Source organism: Mya arenaria, chromosome 11, assembly GCF_026914265.1.
Source record: "Mya arenaria isolate MELC-2E11 chromosome 11, ASM2691426v1".
Classification (NCBI taxonomy): Eukaryota; Metazoa; Mollusca; class Bivalvia; order Myida; family Myidae; genus Mya; species Mya arenaria.
In genome coordinates this window covers 29,882,092-29,908,003 of record NC_069132.1, presented here as the reverse complement: position 1 = coordinate 29,908,003, position 25,912 = coordinate 29,882,092, and the positions used below count along the sequence as shown (strand labels likewise).

At 37.8% G+C, this 25,912-nt stretch overlaps 1 protein-coding gene across 4 annotated transcripts in view; it reads left to right on the top strand.

Moving 5' to 3' along the window:
- LOC128209806 (protein trachealess-like) overlaps positions 1-25,912 on the top strand; it is a 75,247-nt gene that overhangs the window by 10,568 nt on the left and 38,767 nt on the right. For 2 of the 4 annotated variants that reach the window (XM_052914024.1, XM_052914023.1), the window contains exon 2: positions 16,958-17,032. In XM_052914024.1, the coding sequence (XP_052769984.1) occupies positions 16,958-17,032 (75 nt within the window). Of the gene's footprint in view, positions 1-8,110; positions 8,162-14,869; positions 14,989-16,957; positions 17,033-25,912 lie in introns of those variants that run through there. The other 2 variants (XM_052914025.1, XM_052914026.1) reach the window with 2 other exon arrangements.

Genomic DNA, 25,912 nt, shown 5'->3' with positions numbered 1-25,912 from the left:
ATGATCTCGGTGCTAGGGGGCCCTGACAGTATAGCACTTTCCGTGCCAGGCAATGATCTCGGTGCTAGGGGGCCCTGACAGTATAGCACCTTCCGTGCCAGGCAATGATCTCGGTGCTAGGGGGCCCTGACAGTATAGCACCTTCCGTGCCAGGCAATGATCTCGGTGCTAGAGGGCCCTGACAGTATAGCACCTTCCGTGCCAGGCAATGATCTCGGTGCTAGGGGGCCCTGACAGTATAGCACCTTCCGTGCCAGGCAATGATCTCGGCGCTAGGGGCCCTGACAGTATAGCACCTTCCGTGCCAGGCAATGATCTCGGCGCTAGGGGGCCCTGACAGTATAGCACCTTCCGTGCCAGGCAATGATCTCGGCGCTAGGGGGCCATGACAGTATAGCACTTTCCGTGCCAGGCAATGATCTCGGCGCTAGGGGGCCGCTAGGGGGCCCTGACAGTATAGCACCTTCCGTGCCAGGCAATGATCTCGGCGCTAGGGGGCCATGACAGTATAGCACCTTCCGTGCCAGGCAATGATCTCGATGCTAGGGGGCCCTGACAGTATAGCACCTTCCGTGCCAGGCAATGATCTCGATGCTAGGGGGCCCTGACAGTATAGCACCTTCCGTGCCAGGCAATGATCTCGATGCTATTAAGGTACCCGATCTACGGTATTGTGAAAACGCAATGCCTGGTGATCCTGTTTTATTCTGGTATCATCAAAGGGGGGAAGCGCGTAGGTGGAGCATATGTAAATATTAAATTGATATGAAACATTTTGCATACACTCAGTGTTGACCTTGACATATTGATATATTCGATTTCCATTGAAATGATTAACAAAATAACAAACTTCAATGACTTTTCTGTAGTAACTTTTCGGTCATTTATGCTACATATAAGTAATCAGTTAGCACTACCTTTTAAATGATATTAAAATTATATTACATTACCAGGCAGTAAAGCTGCTCTCTTACTCCCAAATAAGTTATACCACAATGAATACATATTTTTTTTTTAATTTACCAAAAAGGACGAATATATATCAAAAACAATGGATCTTATCATGGACACCGTGTTGAATTTGAAAGAAAGGTGCAGAAAACACGTTATTTCTACCTTATGAGACAATAGTTAATCACTGTAAATATTTTAGAATTCACAAGTCATTTAATATTTTTGCGTTTTCAGTAATTAAATACACGGTTAAAATCTTGTTATCAGTAATTAATATGTTGCAAAGATGTATTATTTAGTAAATAGTCAAAGGTTTATCGCTCAACATTTATGTTTGTTATAAATGTGTACGTATTGATTTTGAATAAGAGTGTCACCTTAACAATAAAACCAATGGCTCGATAAAGCGAAAATCTTATTTTTATCGTAAACCTTAAACCGATTTCTATTTTCTCTGCGATCATAAAGATATGTTTCAGATTCAGATTGTTTGTTTATAATAACACGTATGTCTCCTTTATGCCTCTGTACCCGAGAATGCCCCCACTCTATTTGCTTAAGTAATGAGCGCTCTGACAAAGCGGTATTGTGGAATTGTGATATGTGGTTCACTCGACTGCAACAGCTCGCAAGATGAACGTATCAAGGCGTCGATTTATCTTGTCCACATTGTCAGCGCTTTGCTTTTCAAATTGGATGGATTCACTTTGGGCTATTCCCTATCCAAAAGTCTTTATTACGCATATGAAGAGAGTAAAAATCCTACCGTGATCATATTTAAAAGCAAAAAAAACAACCTGTTTATTATAACTCACAAAAAACATGGAAACGGGTGCAGCTAACATCAATATCAAAGTCATGTTTTGTATGACTACTAGATACGGCCATAGTTTGATACCTTCTAGAATGGTAGACTGCGGAGGACAGGCCTAGATCTACAGTACTCGACCTCACACATGTCCGATCATTAATTGATAGAAGCAAAATTCAAATAAAAACTAATCATTGATCTTAAGTGTTACATAAGTAGTCATATAACCCCATTGATCAGTTTCCAGTACATTTACACCGACCAGATACAGACATCACTGGCAACCTAATCGATACATTGGTATAATTACTTTACCTCACTTGCAACCCAATGGCAATATTGGGATATCTTCTTTACGTCACATGCAACCTAATGGCAATATTGGGATAACTACTTTACGTCAAATGCAACCTAATGGCAATATTGGGATAACTTCTTTACGTCAAATGCAACCTAATGGCAATATTGGGATAACTACTTTACGTCAAATGCAACCTAATGGCAATATTGGGATAACTACTTTACGTCAAATGCAACCTAATGGCAATATTGGGATAACTTCTTTACGTCAAATGCAACCTAATGGCAATATTGGGATAACTACTTTACGTCACATGCAACCTAATGGCAATATTGGGATAACTACTTTACGTCAAATGCAACCTAATGGCAATATTGGGTTAACTTCTTTACGTCAAATGCAACCTAATGGCAATATTGGGATAACTTCTTTACGTCAAATGCAACCTAATGGCAATATTGGGATAACTACTTTACGTCACATGCAACCTAATGGGAATATTGGGTTAACTTCTTTACGTCAAATGCAACCTAATGGCAATATTGGGATAACTTCTTTACGTCAAATGCAACCTAATGGCAATATTGGGATAACTTCTTTACGTCAAATGCAACCTAATGGCAATATTGGGTTAACTTCTTTACGTCAAATGCAACCTAATGGCAATATTGGGATAACTTCTTTACGTCACATGCAACCTAATGGCAATATTGGGATAACTACTTTACGTCAAATGCAACCTAATGGCAATATTGGGATAACTTCTTTACGTCACATGCAACCTTATGGCAATATTGGGAAAACTACTTTACGTCACATGCAACCTTATGGCAATATTGGGATAACTACTTTACGTCAAATGCAACCTAATGGCAATATTGGGAAAACTACGTCACATGCAACCTAATGACATTGGGATAAATACTTTACGTCACATGCAACCTGATGGCAATATTGGGATAACTACTTTACGTCACATGCAACCTGATGGCAATATTGGGATTACTACTTTACGTCACATGCAACCTAATGGCAATATTGGGATAAATACTTTACGTCACATGAAACCTAATGGCAATATTGGGATAACTACTTTACGTCACATGCAACCTAATGGCAATATTGGGATAACTTCTTTACGTCACATGCAACCTAATGGCAATATTGGGATAACTACTTTACGTCACATGCAACCTAATGGCAATATTGGGTTAACTACTTTACGTCACATGCAACCTTATGGCAATATTGGGATAAATACTTTACGTCACATGCAACCTAATGGCAATATTGGGATATCTACTTTACGTCAAATGCAACCTAATGGCAATATTGGGTTAACTACTTTACGTCAAATGCAACCTAATGGCAATATTGGGTTAACTACTTTACGTCACATGCAACCTAATGGCAATATTGGGTTAACTTCTTTACGTCACATGCAACATTATGGCAATATTGGGATAAATACTTTACGTCACATGCAACCTAATGGCAATATTGGGATATCTACTTTACGTCAAATGCAACCTAATGGCAATATTGGGATAACTACTTTACGTCAAATGCAACCTAATGGCAATATTGGGTTAACTACTTTACGTCACATGCAACCTAATGGCAATATTGGGATAACTACTTTACGTCACATGCAACCTAATGGCAATATTGGGATATCTACTTTACGTCACATGCAACCTAATGGCAATATTGGGATAAATACTTTACGTCACATGCAACCTAATGGCAATATTGGGATAACTACTTTACGTCACATGCAACCTAATGGCAATATTGGGATAACTACTTTACGTCACATGCAACCTAATGGCAATATTGGGATAACTACTTTACGTCACATGCAACCTAATGGCAATATTGGGATAACTTCTTTACGTCACATGCAACCTTATGGCAATATTGGGATTATTACTTTACGTCACATGCAACCTAATGGTAATATTGGGATAACTACTTTACGTCACATGCAATCTAATGGTAATATTGGGATAACACTTTACGTCACATGCAACCTAATGGCAATATTCGGATATATTATTTACGTCACATGCAACCTAATGGCAATATTGGGATAACTACTTTACGTCACATGCAACCTAATGGCAATATTGGGATAACTACTTTACGTCACATGCAACCTAATGGCAATATTGGGATAACTACTTTACGTCACATGCAACCTAATGGCAATATTGGGATAACTACTTTACGTCACATGCAACCTAATGGCAATATTGGGATTATTACTTTACGTCACATGCAACCTAATGGTAATATTGGGATAACTACTTTACGTCACATGCAATCTAATGGTAATATTGGGATAACACTTTACGTCACATGCAACCTAATGGCAATATTCGGATATATTATTTACGTCACATGCAACCTAATGGCAATATTGGGATATCTACTTTACGTCAAATGCAACCTAATGGCAATATTGGGTTAACTACTTTACGTCAAATGCAACCTAATGGCAATATTGGGTTAACTACTTTACGTCACATGCAACCTAATGGCAATATTGGGTTAACTTCTTTACGTCACATGCAACCTTATGGCAATATTGGGATAAATACTTTACGTCACATGCAACCTAATGGCAATATTGGGATATCTACTTTACGTCAAATGCAACCTAATGGCAATATTGGGATAACTACTTTACGTCAAATGCAACCTAATGGCAATATTGGGTTAACTACTTTACGTCACATGCAACCTAATGGCAATATTGGGATAACTACTTTACGTCACATGCAACCTAATGGCAATATTGGGATATCTACTTTACGTCACATGCAACCTAATGGCAATATTGGGATAAATACTTTACGTCACATGCAACCTAATGGCAATATTGGGATAACTACTTTACGTCACATGCAACCTAATGGCAATATTGGGTTAACTACTTTACGTCACATGCAACCTAATGGCAATATTGGGATAACTACTTTACGTCACATGCAACCTAATGGCAATATTGGGATAACTTCTTTACGTCACATGCAACCTTATGGCAATATTGGGATTATTACTTTACGTCACATGCAACCTAATGGTAATATTGGGATAACTACTTTACGTCACATGCAATCTAATGGTAATATTGGGATAACACTTTACGTCACATGCAACCTAATGGCAATATTCGGATATATTCTTTACGTCACATGCAACCACTGCAACTTACTGCTTTACGTCCACTGCTTACTGCTTTACGTCCACTGCAACTAACTGCTTTACGTTCACTGCAACTAACTGCTTTACGTCCACTGCAACATACTGCTTTACGTCCCCTGCAACTTACTGCTTTACGTTCCCTGCAACTTACTGCTTTACGTCCACTGCAACCTACTGCTTTACGTCCACTGCAACTTACTGCTTTACGTTCCCTGCAACTTACTGCTTTACGTCCACTGCAACTTACTGATTTACGTCCACTGCAACTTACTGCTTCACCTCCACTGCAACTAACTGCTTTACGTCCCCTGCAACTTACTGCTTTACGTTCCCTGCAACCTACTGATTTACGTCCACTGCAACTAACTGCTTTACATCACCTGCAACATACTGCTTTACGTCCCCTGCAACTTACTGCTTTACGTGCCCTGCAACTAACTGCTTTACATCACCTGCAACTTACTGCTTTACGTTCCCTGCAACCTACTGTTTTACGTCCCCTGCAACTAACTGCTTTACATCACCTGCAACTTACTGCTTTACGTTCCCTGCAACTAACTGCTTAATGTCGCGTGCAACCTAATGGCAATGTTGGGATAACTACTTAACTTCACTTCCCATGCTTGCTATTAAAAGATTTTGTCTAAAAAATGTCGAACCAAGTTTGAAATGTATGAGATAATTTTATGTGTTTAGACGATGTACTTATATGTCCAATATATGTTACGTCTGTTCTGTTGAAATATTCAAAATTTAAACGAATTAATGGCTAATTGAATCGGGATAACAGACCTCCCGCGGAGACTGCCAAAAATAACTTATTTTATGCAGAAATATACATACATTTTTTTTCTTAAATTTATCGCATTTTATGCTTACTGCCAAAACATGTAAAATCATCTAATGTGAAGGAAACTGCTTTTTAAACTTTTTGAAACTGCCCCCGTCCTAGAATTGAGAGCATAAAGTAGTCTTTTTGTCTGTCCGTCTGTCCCTCCGTCCGTCACATCCTTTTACGGAATATAACAACAACTAGTGATGGGATTTCAACGCAACTTCAAACATAGACAGAGGGCAATATGCACACGTGCTATTCTCACGCCTTGCTAAACTGTCTCGACCTTGAACTTTCTCATCATGCATGAATAAGGAAGTTATAACTCAAAACGTACTTTGTAGTGATTTGAATAGATCTTTGAAAATAGATAGATAGCAATGAGAGGAATTACAGTGCGAGAGAACTTAAATCTTACATTTCATAGTTACTAAGTAATCTCCCCTTTACCATATTCGTTATACTTAATTTTGATCCGGAGCATAATTGCAAAAGTCGTTGAAGTATTTATGCACCAGTCAATTGTAACCACGCCCCCCCCCCCAGGTCCGGGGGTATACCGGGGATAGCCGGGGAAATGGGTCGTGTTATTACCTTCCAGGTAGCCCTGCAGTGCCGGGTGAATGCGGTGGTTTTGTCTTCGCGCCAAATATAGCAGGGAATGGGCCTTACTTGGAGTCCCTGGGGTGCGGGGGCATTTGGCGGGGGTTGTACCAGCAGTTCATCCCCGCAGGGCGAGGATTTTGCCCGGGCTTGGCTGGACCGAAAGTCAAAGTTCCCGCTGTTCCCCGGACCTGGGGGGAGGGGGGCGTGGTTACAATTGACTGGTGCATTAACTAAATACACATACATATGTAACAGAGAGAAAGAGCAGTGTTAAGAAACCACAGCCCTGTCATTGGAATTTCCTTCGTTCATTTATATGCTTATTTTTTCTGTCCGGAGTATTACCAAAGGCCTTCTGCCATTTTACTTCAGCCTTCATATACAGCTATATTTCATAGCGTAGAAGTGTTGTGCGAGGAAACCATAACTGTATTTTGAAGTTTTAGATTTGGTGCCCGTTGTTCATGTCCATTTTTTTTATCCGGGGGATAACCAATACTATATTAATGATAAATAAATAGTATTTCGCCTTAGTTCTCCAAAGACATTAAATTTGTGGCATTGGTTGGTGGACTGGCCGTTGGCCGTCGCCATCGTGACACCGCAACCTCTTGCGGATGCGGCGGCTTGGATAACCCGTTCATGAATACGCTACCCCTGAAATGGCGTAATAGGTGCATTGCTTATGAGGAATATACCATCAAGACATAAGACAATGCAAGAAGTTAATAGTAATTTATGTATTATACTTTGTATTTGTAGTCTAACGTGCTTTACACGTGCTGAGTCAACAAAAACAGTTGTATTGTAATGATGGACAAACGCCTTTTATCAAATTTATACATGCTCTTTGTTTATTTACATATTTGAGCTATTGTATACTTATTTATGCCCAATCATTTTGAGTATTTCTAATTTAATGCTATTTGGAAAAAAAAATCCTTCACAAAGATTCATAAAAATAGTTGCTTTTTTTAAATACGGCCCCGAATAATGTTCGTTTTTAATAACGTAGCCTTTTTAAAATAAAAACGGAAGTATAAATGAAACATTTAATCATCACCATGATTGTATTTGCGGTTCGAACACACGTCTGAATTTGGACGGCATAACTTCACCAAAACGTTTGGTAAAGTCAGTAATGATATGAATTAAAAAATGAATTCATCATTAATGTAAATGCAGAAAAAGGAAGAATTACCATACGAAATATGAATTTTGAATGCCACGCTAATAACTCTTCTCCTTGCGCAGTTCGGTAATTTGAAAGGCGGTAAATGATTGGTAACATAATTAATATGGGGTTGAACCTACACACATACATTGCGCAGTTGATGAATGTTAAAACACAGGCGTACATACGTGTGATTATAACGAACGACAGGTTGTTGAAGGCTACGCGTATGTGTACTTGTGGACTACTTTTGAGTGCGACGTCATCAAGGTATGTGGAGACGTTACGTCAGATGTTCAGCAGACGATTGTATAAAAGTGGTTAATTCTTTGGTTTTGTCAAAGGTTGTCGATAAGTTAATTGATTGGTCGATATTTATCCAATAATTATTATTAACCAATCACATTACTTGAATGAGCAAACTAACCGAATGAAAACCCGTGGACAACTTAACCAAGTGGCCCACTGGCTAAGGGCTATGGTTATTGCTCAAATCGCAGAAGTTCACAAAGTTGACGCACTGGTCAGTGAACGTTCAGTAAACATATTAGTTTGAAAATTACTGGGAAACGTAACATTGTGGGTCTATTTCTATGATATAACATTCATCATGCAATTTCGAAAATTACAGATATGGTACCTACGTGAAAGGATTCTGAAATTGACATGACTTTTCGACATAACGTCCTATAGGATACACATTTTAAAATATGTAGCTTATTTCCCACTGTGTGGGAATGGACAACGGATATAGCTAAAAAATGATCAATCGATAAGCGTTTGATTTTGACACATGGTCAGTTTTCTATCATTTTTTTTGTATTTTATGTTGATATATTTAACAAAATCGAAGAGTTTTGAATTACTTGATACTGTGCAATATACGACTATGATGGAAATATGTCTCCTCTTTTGTATAATAGCCCAATTCATTCCGAAAGTTGCATGATCGCTCACAAATGTTAATTTATGTGGTACGATTTCAAACATAAATCAACAAATTGAAAATAAGAATAAAAACTGAATCGAGCTATTTCATTGTAAATACATAATCTAGTAATGTGTACAATATCAATATGATATATTTTGTTGTTACGGAGATATTCATACCTTTCGATGCCCTGGCAGTGTACTGGGGATAGATGAAGCAAATAAATAACTGCACAGGGGATAGCTATTAAGTGGACTGAGGATAGTAACGATGTATTTAGAATAACGAGACTGTGATAATGATTACGGCTTTTTATCTATACGCGAGCCCGAGGGGAATTGTTCGATGTTGTCCATATCGAGGGATGAGAGCAAAAACATGTTGTTGTTTTTTTGTATCTGTATGCACTTAAAACTGTTTCATTCATACATATTAGTTAACCATGATGTGTTTTTCACAAGCATCAATATCTAAATATTTGAAATACGCCGGTAATCTGATTTATTGAGTAACACAAAACATACGGCCGTAGAATTTTTGTAGTGTTTGCTATTCATATATATAGTATTGCTTTGTAATCAAGTTGGTACGTTTTTGCACACAGAATGTCACCAGTAGGGAATGAGATATTGTGATCAAATTTGGAACACGTAAAGCTTTTTTTAGCTTGGGTCGATATTGGTATTACTTAGAACAGAATAATGGTCTCTGTTCGTTCATTTAAGTGAGAAAGAATGTATTGTGACCAACCCTGATATTTACGCAGCGTGCATATACGTTCATTTAGGAGAGCATGGATCAAACTCATTGTTAACTAAAGTTTGCTCAATAATTTCTTATCAAATTGTACTCTCACTTTTTGCAGATTATCTGAAAGTTCGAAATAGACATATACATGCATATTGTATATTAACAGTGTTACTATCAATTTGTGTCCCATTATATATATGTTATCACCAGGACACAAATTTCTCAACTTTGAAATTATCCCCAGTACATAATACGGCTATCCCCAGTACAGTACTGTGAACATTTCTAAGGGCATATCTTTAACAGTTTAAAAGTTACATTGCCATATCTCACAATAAAAATAAGTTGAACTTATGCTTGTGAAATCCTTCGATTCAGATTTTTTATTTATTCGATATATTTCCTAAAAATAACAATACTTGTCGCCTGGTGACCACATATTACTTTGGCTACCTTAAAGTGACGCTCATAATTAAAATCAATATATATACATATAATTTTTGATTGATAAATCTTTAACTACTTACTGAATAATGTATTTTTTGGAATTATTAATTACTGATAACAATATTATAACCATGTATTAAATAGCTGAAACGCACAAATATTAAATGACTGGTGAGTGCTAAAAGATTTACATTGACCTACTATCGTCTTAAAAGGTACAAAATACCGTGTTTTCTACATTTGTCTTTTAAATTAAACACAGAATCCTTCGTAAAAAAAACACTGCTTTCGATATTTATTCTTCTCTTTGGATTAATTAAAACAATTGTAATAATTGTAGTACATCTCGTTTTGGAGTAATAGTGCATCTTTTATATAGTTACATCTGAAAGGGTTTAATGTGTACAGGAAAAAATTGTAAATATTGTACTGTTACATATTGCATGCACGCTTTTTTGACCTTGAACGATTGAAAAATCTGTTAATTTGGTTCTAAATCCATTTGAAATATCGAACTCAAATTCAAACTGCCAACACTTAAGCTATAATGTATTTTTGTCATTATTTTACATAATAGTAATCTTAGCAATACCCTTTCAGACGAAACCTTATTGTTCGGATCAGGGTCGGGTTAGATACACGAACATAAGGCCGATTGACCAGGACTTTGTTAAAGTTAACAGCGTGATTATCGACATCGTTGTTAGCGTTTAAACGTCAACTAGTTGACAAATGTGATTTTATGGTAAAATAAAACAAGTACAGCAATAAACTTCAAGAGCAGAACATATTTTAAAGATAACAACGATGACTTTAACAACGTTTTTAACTTCATCAAAGTTCTGAACAAGCGGCCCAATATGACCTTTGAAATCAACTTTTACGGGTACAAGAAGCTTCCAAAGCATCACTTCTACAATTGAAATTCATTAAGTCGAATTCTGATACCTCGAATATTTAGGATTTGATAAAAACTGCAACTTTCATGTGTACGAGCCGTAAAGGGAGTATCTTCGGTTTTAAAAGTGATATGTGATATATTATGAAAACAAAATAGTCATGACAAAACAGAGAAGGACACTGATAATAGGAAGCTTTGAAACTCATACTACATTTCGTTTCTGTTACTCTGTGATGCTAATAATAGAGAGCCTTGAAACTCATACTACATTTCGTTTCTGTTACTCTGTGATGCTAATAATAGAGAGCCTTGAAACTCATACCATATTTCGTTCCTATAACTATGTGAAGCTGGTAATAGAGAGCCTTGAAACTCATACCCTATCTCGTTCCTATAACTATGTGAAGCTGGTAATAGAGAGCCTTGAAACACATACCCTATCTCGTTCCTATAACTCTGTGAAGCTGGTAATAGAGAGCCTTGAAACTCATACCCTATCTCGTTCCTATAACTATGTGAAGCTGGTAATAGAGAGCCTTGAAACTCATACCCTATCTCGTTCCTATAACTATGTGAAGCTGGTAATAGAGAGCCTTGAAACACATACCCTATCTCGTTCCTATAACTCTGTGAAGCTGGTAATAGAGAGCCTTGAAACTCATACCCTATCTCGTTCCTATAACTATGTGAAGCTGGTAATAGAGAGCCTTGAAACTCATACCCTATCTCGTTCCTATAACTATGTGAAGCTGGTAATAGAGAGCCTTGAAACACATACCCTATCTCGTTCCTATAACTCTGTGAAGCTGGTAATAGAGAGCCTTGAAACTCATACCCTATCTCGTTCCTATAACTATGTGAAGCTGGTAATAGAGAGCCTTGAAACTCATACCCTATCTCGTTCCTATAACTATGTGAAGCTGGTAATAGAGAGCCTTGAAACTCATACCCTATCTCGTTCCTATAACTATGTGAAGCTGGTAATAGAGAGCCTTGAAACTCATACCCTATCTCGTTCCTATAACTATGTGAAGCTGGTAATAGAGAGCATTGAAACTCACACCCTATCTCGTTCCTATAACTATGTGAAGCTGGTAATAGAGAGCCTTGAAACTCATACCCTATCTCGTTCCTATAACTATGTGAAGCTGGTAATAGAGAGCCTTGAAACTCATACCCTATCTCGTTCCTATAACTATGTGAAGCTGGTAATAGAGAGCCTTGAAACACATACCCTATCTCGTTCCTATAACTCTGTGAAGCTGGTAATAGAGAGCCTTGAAACTCATACCCTATCTCGTTCCTATAACTATGTGAAGCTGGTAATAGAGAGCCTTGAAACTCATACCCTATCTCGTTCCTATAACTATGTGAAGCTGGTAATAGAGAGCCTTGAAACTCATACCCTATCTCGTTCCTATAACTATGTGAAGCTGGTAATAGAGAGCCTTGAAACTCATACCCTATCTCGTTCCTATAACTATGTGAAGCTGGTAATAGAGAGCATTGAAACTCACACCCTATCTCGTTCCTATAACTATGTGAAGCTGGTAATAGAGAGCCTTGAAACTCATACCCTATCTCGTTCCTATAACTATGTGAAGCTGGTAATAGAGAGCCTTGAAACTCATTCCCTATCTCGTTCCTATAACTCTGTGAAGCTGGTTTTATGAAGCATTGAATCTCATACTATATCTCGTTTCTGTCACGATGCTTAACATAACATAACATAACATAACATAATGTTTATTGTACTTAAAGGCCACCAGCCCAGAATACATACAAAAATATTATATTTGATAGTACATTAAAATATACATCAACTATAATTATAGTCGTGAATGATTTCATCAATATTAAGACATAATACACAAGTAACACAATGGAAATGAAATGTAATGATATATAAATCGATAGATAGATCTTAAGGTAAGCTTTGGAACTTATTCTATGATAAGCAGACTTTACTGGTGTTAATGCTGTTTTTGTTTTTTGTTTTTTTTAAATTACTTGTTATAACATGGTGAATACTTTTATAGCATTTGGCAAGTGCTAAATAAATTTAAAAAAAAATGGGAAAAAACGGAGGAAGAGAGGAAATCTTTACGAACAAGATACTTACAGCATTACTTCAAACGTGGAGATTCATTTATTACAACTCTGATATCTCGAATTTTGGGTTAGGTTTATTTCATATTTCTTTATATCGAAGTGTATTAAGTGCAGTTGTATTTCCGTTACGATAATTTTACTGTGTGTGTGCCAACCCTGACATTTACGAATCAAAAAACAAATATTTAGTACTTAAAAATGCAAAATATGCACAACAAACAGTTTGTCGGTAACATAATTTCCTGTTTGCCAAATAAGCTTTGATCGATTAATTGCTTTGGAATGCAACTGCGTGAGCGTCATCAAAATATCTATCAAACGTCTTCCATTAATTTTCTATATCGTTATAGTCAGAACATATTGTGTCATATCCAAAATAAATATATGTCTAAATGACTAAGTAGAGCGGGACGAGAGAAGCGAGCGAGACTTTTCAAGTCATTAAGATTGTAAACAATAACTGACTAAGAGTATAATGTGTTTACAGTAGGCGGGGATCATGTAATAATTAGATGACATGAAGTAACATTTTAATGATGAAGAATGGGCGGAGTAAGCGTATCGAACGAGACCTTCTTTAACATTAAAATATTACTTTAGGTCATATAACTGTCTTAGAATACTACCTCATTAGGTGGCACATTGTCAACGCAAAATATGACGCAGATATTGTGTATTGGATGAGTGGCAGTAGTCTTCCGCGAAAGTGGAATTGTTTTAATGATTCAGCATAGTATTTAATGATTGACTGTTTGCAATTTCATTGGCTGAAAATGTAGGTCGTATTCTAAATCTGTTAAGTTCGTAATAACTAAGCGTGGTAGTTTAAGCAGGCCGATATAGGCGATTTCACTTACTGTAAATGGTAGCTAAAATATACCCCCGGTGAATATACATAATGGATGCGAATTGAATGCCTTTTTAGTGGGATCCATTAAAGCTGCACTCTCACAGATTTATCATGTTCACAACTTTTTATTTTTTTGTCTTGGAAAAGGCAAACTTTTGCGTAGATATCTGCAAACCAATGATATAAGATTGCTGACAAAAATCAGATCGTAGATTTTCATATTTCCGTTCGAAAATTAATGTTTTATGGCTTAAACCGTTTAAGAAAAAATGCATAAAACATCATTTTTGAACTTAAATATAAAAATCTGCGATCCAATGTTTTGTCAGCAATCTTTTATAACTGGGGTTCATTGATTTTCGCAAAATTTGGCTCGTTCCAAGACACAAAAATAAAAAAAGTTGTCAAAACGTCCAATCTGTGAGAGTGCAGCTTTAAGTATTTTTTGAGGACAGTTTGGGAAAAGCTCGTCATTAACCTAACCGTACTTGTTTGAATAACGCTTAAAATTAGTTCATCTGGAAATTTATGTTATTGTTTTAATTAATGGCCCGCCTCTATCATTACGGTAAATTTATCATATGGCATGGCTTTACTAAATAGCACGCCTCTGTTCTTACGACATATTTATCATATGGAATTGTATTTTTGAATATATGAATTTATATGAGTTGTACGAGTTTGTTTTAGTTAGTATTGATCTTGATACTGGCTATGGCAAGGGTATAACGTTAAAACATACTTGTGTTCATAGATGTTGGAATATGTGTGAGGTTGAGTGTCTACACAAAACAACAATAATAATATTTTTGTTTCAACTGGCCATTTCAAGATGTTTTCTCTAACTTTGATGAAAGACGAAGAATTGGTTTAAACAATATGTATTTTAATATACAATACAAAAGAAAACATACAACATTTAATTTACCCGTAGGGTGTGCTATATAGAAACATAAGAATGTCATAATTTCTGATAATGTTAAATGATCAGGGTTTAGAATAGGGAAGAAAGCTGAAATCCTATGCGATCCTAGGGTGAAGAATCACGCGAATTCAAAGGGGTTCTCACATAGGTCACCACGGGTCACAACTGATGTAAGAAACAAGTAAGTGGCGTTAATTTATAAATAATTTGTTAAACAAAAATATATGAAAATGTTTCCTAGCTTGTAAATTATTATGATTTTTCTGCTTTAACACGTGTGAAATATTTAAGATTTGCTTGTATTTTAATGATGCCATCCTTTGCCAAAAATTCAACTTGACGAATTTCGTAGAACGATGCAACGCTTAAAATTTGGCCATGGATTGCATCATTAATCTACAAGCAAATCAAAAATAGTTCACACATATAGAAGCAGAAAATTGCATAGTCTTTTATAGGCTAAGAAATATTTTCTCTCAAGAAAGTTATTAGGAGATTTACCTCATTTACTTGATCGGTTGTGACCCGTGATTACCCATGTGAGAACCCCTTTGAAGTCACGTGATTCTTCAGTCTGCTCTCTTCCGTTACTCCTTTGACTTGTTTGACTTGTTTGAGCTGGGTATTTATAAACGAGTTGAATATAAACCAGGTATTAATAAACATGTTTACTGGTTTGTGCGGGTGTGTTTTTCTTGCTTAGTCAGTTGATATCGCTTCAATTCTGCTTCTATATATGAAAAAATAGCTTAGTAATAAGGTACCGAACCTTTTTAAATACAAAAAAACAACAAAGAAAAATTACGACGACGAAATGAGGGACCTGATTGACTTTAAAGCAAAACATGGTTCTTATCTTTTTAACTCCGTTTATAAGTTTTATGAAATTTATATGATATCCAGTAAAAATCTTAGCATTAACACTATACCTCTTTTAGAATACAACCTACATTTTCATTTAAAAGGGCTCATTGGCTTTTATAAAGTACTGCGCTAAATCGTTCACCGGGCTTTTTAAGCTCCGCCTTCTCAGAACCTGCTTTATACAGGCCGATCAGCTGTTTCATTCAGTGAAATTACAGGTTGTTTTTAAAGCACAGACAGTACAGAACGTCTGAATTCAAGAGGAAATAACACGTTTTCCTCATAAACCACTTTATTTAAATTAATCTTGATCATAAAAGCGAAATGATAAATAAACGTATGACTTGCTGAAATATTACCAATTAAGCACTTTTTTCTCTCCAATAAAATTGCTTACAAACATGCGGAGTGATATATTATCTAACCAATAGAACTCCAGCAATGTCATGTGTGCGTTTTCAACATATATTTGTTGTACGAAATGAACAGTTATTATAATTTATTATTATTAACGACGATGTATTTAGTGTATTGAATAATGCAGTACGTATACTAGTAAAATACGTACAATAGACTAGATACAATAATCTTGATTTAAAGCCGGGTATATGGTAACAAAAACAACAACATATGCTCAGTTTTATGGAAATATTTCTGAAGATGTAAGTATTCATTATGCCATTGAAGCGGGAATGTGTTGTAGATAACCCGGAACCAATATAAGTGCAGAAATTTTCAACAAAGACAATATTTCCTTTATGAGTTTGCAAGTCAACATCTTTTTTTCTAGATTTAAAACATAATTAACCACCTTACGACATCTATAGAAGACGTCGTTGAACTGAAAATTTAAGACTTTAACTTTGCGAGTAAGGATTACCTGGCAATGGTTAGAAATTATATATATATATATATATATATATATATATATATATATATATATATATATATATATATATATATATATATATATATATTCCAAACGTGTTTCATTCAGTCATCTTTTTATCTTTTTGTTTTGCAGTGATCATTACATGCATATTGAAAGGGTCCTGCTTACCCTACACTATTTTGTATTTGTTTTCGAAGTTGAATTTAAAGATCTTAACGAATGCTTTATGATCATACATGTAGTTAAGATTAACGTTTAATGAAATAGGCAATTCCCGCTATTAAAATAGAAATTTCACATGTAATAGCTGTATAAAAACAGATCCAGAATATTAGATGAGGGACATGCAGCAAAAACTCTAGTAATAGTTTACTACTTTTATATTTGTTTTCAGGGAGGATGCGATGCGAGGAATCCAGAACAAAGCACCTTGCAAGCCCTTCTCTCTGGACCAATCATGCGCCTTCTGGTGAGCTTTTATTATCATCATTCAGATTGTATCATGGATTTGACAAAAACAGTCGGCGAGCGGGCTTGTGTCGTAAACAAATCTTGTTTTATTCCATGTCATAAATTCAGTAGCTTTTATTCAATTTTCATGAAACTTGGTCAGAATACTTGTCTGCACAGTGCCTTAAGAAATATAAATATGGGTCAGCTCAGGTAAAAAAGCTATGTCACTAGGTCAAATCCCCTCTATAAATTAATAGTTTCTTAACAATTGTTATGAAACCGAATGAGAAAACTTGTTTGCATGCTTTCTTGAACAATTATTAACACAAAGTCAATTTTCATAAAACCTTTATCAGTTTTTCTGCATTTTGTTTTGAACAATTATGAATACAATGTATTGGTCAGTTCATGTCAAACTAGGTCACTAAGTCAGGTAATAATATATCAAATCTTTGGATAAAAATCAACATCAATAATTTGAACAACTGTTGAGAAACTTACTCAGAATACTTGTTTGCATGTTTTCTCGAACATTTATGGATGTGGGTCACCTCATGTCCAAATCTATGTCACTAGTTCAAATTTTAGAGAAATAGTCCTCGTCGTAATTCAACTTTTTTAATAAAAAACATCTTGACAACAACTTAATTCACTCGCTATTCTATAAACAGTTAAACAAAAAACCCAATTTGCAGAAGTTATGTTTTCTTTCATAAGCTCAATTTTTATGGGGTGGGGGCGGAGGGAGTACCTTTTATATCGTGACATTTTCCTGAAGGGTGTAACAACGGCACTAGTCAATCAAATATTTCTTCTAAAGTATAGTGAACGTGAAGTGTTACATGGAAAAATAACAACACGTGGACATTTGAATAATATTAAATTCTCATGAGGTCCACGATTAAGCGCTTGCATTAAAGGATTTTTGTTTTATTTCGGTTTAAACAATCACAGAGATATCTGATTTTAATCACTGGTTTCATTTGCATTAATATGATTTTTAATTCCACGTTGACTACAAAATATCGATTGACCAATTTTATTATATCATTTTTATAATGTGACCATATATCCAATATCAATTAATCCACATGTTTAAACTTGCTCAATATACATAAATTCAAACGATCAATATATTCATGGTTTGTAGAAATCCAATCTATGCATTTAAATTAAGTTCATGATAATTATTCTGTTTCCCAGAATTTGCTACTATATTAAAGATGAACCCGTCATATATGGGACAGATGCCATTGACATTTCAAACAACGTGTTACATGTAACGACTGCTCAGTAGTTTATAATATTCACCCACTCCCACCGTACAGCTGTTCGAAAAGCACCATAAATAAAGCAGCATCTTCTAGCATCTTCTTGCAATGTTTTATCTCAAACATTTTGCCAAACGCGTTATAACAACACATCCCCACGCTATCGCACAACATCGTGCCAAAACATGCGTCTAGAATAGGTCAAAACAATGGTTAACTTTCTTCACAATCGATGTGAAATAAATACATTTTAAATTGAACTAATCTAAACTAAACGCCATGCTTATATTTTATTTTGATTACATTTTAAAATATTCTTAATTTTAAAATGTGCAAAATAAACAAATGTGCATTCAAGCACAAAATGATACAATGAAAGCAATGCCTTTAAATGCAATAACCAAATTGAGCTAAATAACTATCAAGAGTTTACGATAACTATTTTATAACGCAATTTCATCAACAATCGTATTGTACGAATAATGAATATATACTTGCATTTGTCAGTTTATTCATTCTTCTACTTAATTTTGCACGCACACCTATAGAGTATTGGTCAAACCATAGTTTATCGGTCTAGGCACAATGGTACTAAACCACTGTTTTGTTCTGTATCTGTCACCGCCTGGGCACAATGGCACTGAACCACTGTTCTGTTCTGTATCTGTCACCGCCTAGACACAATGCTACTAAACCACTGTTCTGTTCTGTTCTGTATCTGTCACCGTCTGGACACAATGGTACTGAACCACTGTGTTGTTCTGTGTCTGTCACCGCCTCGACTCAATGGTACTGAACCACTGTTCTGATCTATATCTGTCACCGTCTAGACACAATGGAACTGAACCACTGTTCTGGTCTGTATATGTCACCGTCTAGACACAATGGTACTGAACCACTGGTCTGTTCTATATCTGTCACCGTCTAGACACAATGGTACTGAACCACTGTTCTGTTCTGTATCTGTCACCGTCTAGATACAATGGTACTAAACCACTGTTCTGTTCTGTATCTGTGATAACCTGGGCACAATGGTACTGAACCACTGTTCTGCTTTGTATCTGTCACCGTCTTGGCACAATGGTCCTGAACCACTGTTCTGTTCTGTTTCTGTCACCGTCTGGACACAATGGTACTAAACCACTGTTCTGTTCTGTATCTGTCACCGTCTGGGCACAATGGTTATGAACCACTGTTCTGTTCTGTATTTGTCACTGCCTGGGCACAATGGTAATGAACCACTGTTCTGTTTTGTATCTGTCACCGTCAAGACACAATGGTACTGAACCACTGTTCTGTTCTGTATATTTCACCGTCTGGACACAATGGTACTAAACCACTGTTCTGTTCTGTATCTGTGATAACCTGGGCACAATGGTACTGAACCACTGTTCTGTTTTGTATCTGTCACCGTCTTGGCACAATGGTCCTGAACCACTGTTCTGTTCTGTTCCTGTCACCGTCTGGACACAATGGTACTAAACCACTGTTCTGTTCTGTATCTGTCACCGTCTGGGCACAATGGTTATGAACCACTGTTCTGTTCTGTATTTGTCACTGCCTGGGCACAATGGTAATGAACCACTGTTCTGTTTTGTATCTGTCACCGTCAAGACACAATGGTACTGAACCACTGTTCTGTTCTGTATATTTTACCGTCTGGACACAATGGTACTAAACCACTGTTCTGTTCTGTTTCTGGCAACGTCTGGGCACAATGGTTATGAACCACTGTTCTGTTCTAAATATGTCACCGTCAAGACACAATGTACTGAACCACTGTTTTGTTCTGTATCTGTCACCGTCAAGACACAATGGTACTGAACCACTGTTTTGTTCTGTATCTGTCACCGTCTGGGTACAATGGTACTGAACCACTGTTCTGTTCTGTATCTGTCACCGTCTAGACACAATGGTACTGAACCACTGTTTTGTTCTGTATCTGTCACCGTCTAGACACAATGGTACTGAACCACTGTTTTGTTCTGTATCTGTCACAGCCAGGGTACAATGGTACTGAACCAATATTCTGTTCTGTATCTGTCACCGTCTGGACACAGTGGTACTTAACAACTGTTCTGTTCTGTATCTGACACAACCTGGGTACAATGGTACTGAACCACTATTCTGTTCTGTATCTGTCACCGTCTGGACACAATGGTACTAAACCACTGTTCTGTTCTGTATCTGTCACCGCCTAGGCACAACGGTACTGAACCACTGTTTTATTCTGTACCTGTCACCGTCAAGACACAATGGTAATGAACCACTGTTCTGTTCTGTACCTGTCACCGTCAAGACACAATGGTACTGAACCACTGTTCTGTTCTGTATCTGACACAGCCTGGGTACAATGGTACTAAACCAATGGTCTGTTCTGTATCTGTCACCGTCTGGACACAATTGTACTAAACCACTTTCTGTTCTGTATCTGTCACCGTCTGGGCACAATGGTTATGAACCACTGTTCTGTTATGTATTTGTTACCGCCTGGGCACAATGGTAATGAACCACTGTTCTGTTTTGGTATCTGTCACCGTCAAGACACAATGTACTGAACCACTGTTCTGTTCTGTATTTGTCACCGTCAAGACACAATGGTAATGAACCACTGTTCTGTTCTGTACTTGTCACCGTCAAGACACAATGTACTGAACCATTGTTCTGTTCTGTATCTGACACAGCCTGGGCACAATGGTTATGAACCACTGCTCTGTTCTGTATCTGACACAGCCTGGGTATAATGGTACTGAACACCTGTTCTGTTCTGTATCTGACACAGCCTGGGCAAAATGGTACTTAACCACTGTTCTGTTCTGTATTTGTCACCGTTTAGACACTATATTCTATACCACTGTTCTGTTCTGTATCTGACACAGCCTGGTTACAATGGTAATAAACCACTGTTCTGTTCTGTATTTGTCACAGCCTGGGCACAATGGTAATGAACCACTGTTCCAGTCTGTATCTGTCACCGCCTGGGCACAATGGTAATGAACCACTTTTCTGGTCTGTATGTGTCACCGCCTGGGCACAATGGTACTGAACCACTGTTCTGTTCTGTATCTGTCACAACCTGGGCACAATGGTAATGAACCACTGTTCTGGTCTGTATCTATCACCGTCTAGACACAATGGTAATGAACCACTGTTGTGTTCTGTATCTGTCACCGTCTAGGCACAATGGTACTAAACCACTGTTGTGTTCTGTATCTGTCACAACCTGGGCACAATGGTAATGAACCACTGTTCTGTTCTGTATATGTCACCGTCTGGACACAATGGTACTGAACCACTGTTCTGTTCTGTATCCGTCACCGTCAAGACACAATAAACTAAACCACTGTTCTGTTCTGCATCTGTCACAACCTGGGCACAATGGTAATGAACCACTGTTTTGTTCTGTATCTGTCACCGTCTGGACACAATGGTAATGAACCACTATTCTGTTCTGTATCTGTCACCATCTGGACACAATGGTACTGAGCCAATGTTTTGTTCTGTATACGCCACCGTTTGGACACAATGGTAATGAATCACTGTTCTGTTCTGTATCTGTCACCATCTAGGCACAATGGTACTGAACCACTATTCGGTTCTGTATCTGTCACCGTCTGTACACAATGGTACTGAGCCACTGTTCTGGTCTGTATGTGTCACCGTCTGGACACAATGGTACTGAACCACTATTCGGTTCTGTATATGTCACCGTCTAGACACAATGGTACTGAACCACTGTTCGGTTCTGTATCTGTCACCGTCTTGACACAATGGTAATGAGCCACTGTTCTGGTCTGTATCTGTCACCATCTGGAAACAATGGTTATGAACCACGGTTCTGTTCTGTATCTGTCACCGTCTAGGCACAATGGTACTGAGCCACTGTTCTGTTCTGTTCTGGTCTGTATCTGTCACCGTCTAGGCACAATGGTACTGAACCACTATTCGGTTCTGTATCTTTCACCGTCTTGACACAAAAGTACTGAACCACTGTTTTGTTCTGTAACTGTCACCGTCTAGACACAATGGTACTGAACCACTATTCTGTTCTGTATTTGTCATCGTCTGGACACAATGGTACTGAACCACTATTCTGGTCTGTATCTGTCACCATCTGGAAACAATGGTAATGAACCACGGTTCTGTTCTGTATCTGTCACCGTCTAGACACAATGGTACAGAACCACTATTCTGTTCTGTATCTTTCACCGTCTTGACACAATAGTACTGAACCACTGTTTTGTTTTGTAACTGTCACCGTCTAGACACAATGGTACTGAACCACTATTCTGTTCTGTATCTGTCACCATCTGGACACAATAGTATTGAGCCACTGTTCTGTTATGTATCGGTAACCGTCTAGACACAATGTACTAAACCACTGTTCTGTTCTGAATCTGTCACCGTCTGGACACAATGGTACTGAGCCACTGTTCTGGTCTGTATCTGACACAACCTGGGTACAATGGTACTAAACCACTGTTCTGTTCTGAATCTGTCACCGTCGAGGCACAATAGTACTGAGCCACTGTTCTGTTCTGTTCTGGTCTGTATCTGTCACCGTCTAGACACAATGGTACTGAGCCACTGTTCTGTTCTGTTCTGGTCTGTATCTGTCACCGTCTAGACACAATGGTACTGAGCCACTGTTCTGTTCTGTTCTGGTCTGTATCTATCACCGTCTAGACACAATGGTACTGAGCCACTGTTCTGTTCTGTTCTGGTCTGTATCTGTCACCGTCTAGACACAGTGGTACTGAGCCACTGTTCTGTTCTGTTCTGGTCTGTATCTGTCACCGTCTAGACAGAATGGTACTGAGCCACTGTTCTGTTCTGGTCTGGTCTGTATTTGTCACCGTCTAGACACAATGGTACTGAACCACTGTTCTGGTCTGTATCTGTCACAGTCTAGACACAATGTTACTGAGCCACTGTTCTGTTCTGTTCTGGTCTGTATCTGTCACCGTCTAGACACAATGGTACTGAACCACTGTTCTGGTCTGTATTTGTCACCGTCTAAGTACAATGGTACTGAGCCACTGTTCTGTTCTGTTCTGGTCTGTATCTGTCACCGTCTAGACACAATGGTACTGAGCCACTGCTTTGTTCTGTATCTGTCACCGTCTAGACACAATGGTACTGAGCCACTGTTCTGTTCTGTATCTGTCACCGTCTAGGCACAATGGTACTGAACCACTGTTCTGTTCTGTATCTGTCACCGTCTAGGCACAATGGTACTGAGCCACTGTTCTGTTCTGTATCTGTCACCGTCTAGGCACAATGGTACTGAACCACTGTTCTGGTCTGTATTTGTCACCGTCTAGACACAATGGTACTGCGCCACTGTTCTGTTCTGTTCTGGTCTGTATTTGTCACCGTCTAAACACAATGGTACTGAGCCACTGTTCTGTTTTGTTCTGGTCTGTATTTGTCACTGTCTAGGCACAATGGTACTGAGCCACTGTTCTGTTCTGTTCTGGTCTGTATTTGTCACCGTCTAGGCACAATGGTACTGAGCCACTGTTCTTTTCTGTTCTGGTCTGAATTTGTCACCGTCTAGACACAATGGTACTGAGCCACTGTTCTGGTCTGTTTTTGTCACCGTCTAGACACAATGGTACTGAGCCACTGTTCTTTTCTGTTCTGGTCTGTATCAGTCACCGTCTAGACACAATGGTACTGAGCCACTGTTCTGTTCTGTTCTGGTCTGTATTTGTCACCGTCTAGACACAATGGTACTGAGCCACTGTGCTTGTTGCAGGTTTTAGTTTTTGAATTTTTGAATCACCACAAAAGAAAGGCGCAGCGCAATCAAGACATGTTCCGAAATTCACATTGAACTATCTGATGAATGCAATTATCATTCACCGAAATGAAATGAATATTGTGGTTACCCGCGGGCTTGGTGAAAGAGTGGAAATAAATTATACATATGCGATCTAACATTGCACGGCCTAGGGTTAATTAGGATAAGATAAGATAAATCGTATTTCCAATACTCGATCATGTAATATATGACATATATCACAGTATGTAAGCAATGTAAAAATTAATCAAATCAGTCCGAAGTTTGCAGGAGCGGATCCAGAATTCGACATTAGAGGGGGCGTTACTTAGGGCGTACCCTTTTGACTTGCGCCCCTCCCTCAGAGACCAAAATTGTTTGGTTTAAAGTGTTGGCGGGGGGCGGGGGGCGGGGGGGGGGGGGGGTTGGACGCCCTGCCTTAGAAAATTTTAACAATTTCTAGTCCGATTTAAGTGGTGCATTTTTGGCGTAATTTATTACTTTTCTTCTCCTGTATTGAAGTAAAAAGTAAACTTGGAATATATTTTTTTTGGGGGGGGGGGGGCGCCGGGTGTGCCCTCCCCCCCCCCCTTAAATTCGTTATTGGGTTGTAGTGCAATTTAAGCTTAATTCTGATTGTTTAAAGTTCATAGGGCTCAGAACACTCAAACATGTTTCACATATCTATGCAAACTATGGGACCGATTGTTCAGAACTTTCAAATCTTACTGCTCGGAAAGCCTCATGGAAACACGTGTGATCTGCAGTATTTCTTGTAACAAGATTTCAGACAACTGTTTAGCTGAACTTGTTTTATTTAAATCTATGAACACATCCTCAAATATTTCACGTTATGGTGTCATCAATCACGTTATTAGCTTATGAACAATCGGCACATGTCTTATAAGTTTATTTTTAAAAATAGTTGTTATTTTCACATCGTTTATATATAGAGAGTATGGTATAGTATGAAAAATGTAAAAAGAAGACAGCATAAATGTGTATATGTAATTAGTACATTAACAGGCGCGTAGCTGACAGTACGCAAATACGCAATTGCGTAAGGGAATTTTGACAGGTCAAAGTTTTTGACATACCAAAACCCCCGAATTTAAAAAAAAACGAAGGGGGCTAGGGGGTGAAGGGGTTAATATGCTGTCAGTCATCGATCTGCGTAATCCCAAACTGCCCTAGCTACGCGCCTGATAAATCTTAATACAGACACCAAATGTCATCACAATCAAATAAGTATGGAAACTATATGAATAGGTAAAGATCTGCTATTGCATAAATCGGAGACGATGTGTTTTGTGTGATACAAAATTCTATATAATTATTTTCGTTGCATTTAGTTTTTCCTGTTTTATTATTTTTTTCGCGCATAGTATAAGTAAGCGTATTTCCGTGGTTATGTATCACACCATTCATAAACCGCTAAGAAATGCAACATAACCTTGGATATACAGCTGTAAAATACCGACATCCTGTTTCGCGCCTATCAGTCATGAACCGAAGAGTGTGTACGTGGGAGATCAAATACACGGATTTGCACAAATGGCAATCAAAAAGCGTTTATTCACCTAGGGATGTAAACACGCGACCGAATATACTAAATATCAATCTTGGGTGTTTCGACGTACCAAATAACAGGCTGTGTATGTGTATGTGTAAGGGGTTTGGGGTGTAAGGGGTTTGGGGTGTAAGGGGGTTTGGGGTGGAAGGGGTCAACACCGTCGGGCCAAGTAAGAGTATTATACCTGTTAGGTTGTGAGCCGTAGTGCTTAGTGATACTGTGGTTCATTAAAGGGACTAGACACCAGATGATATAATTGTAAGAAAA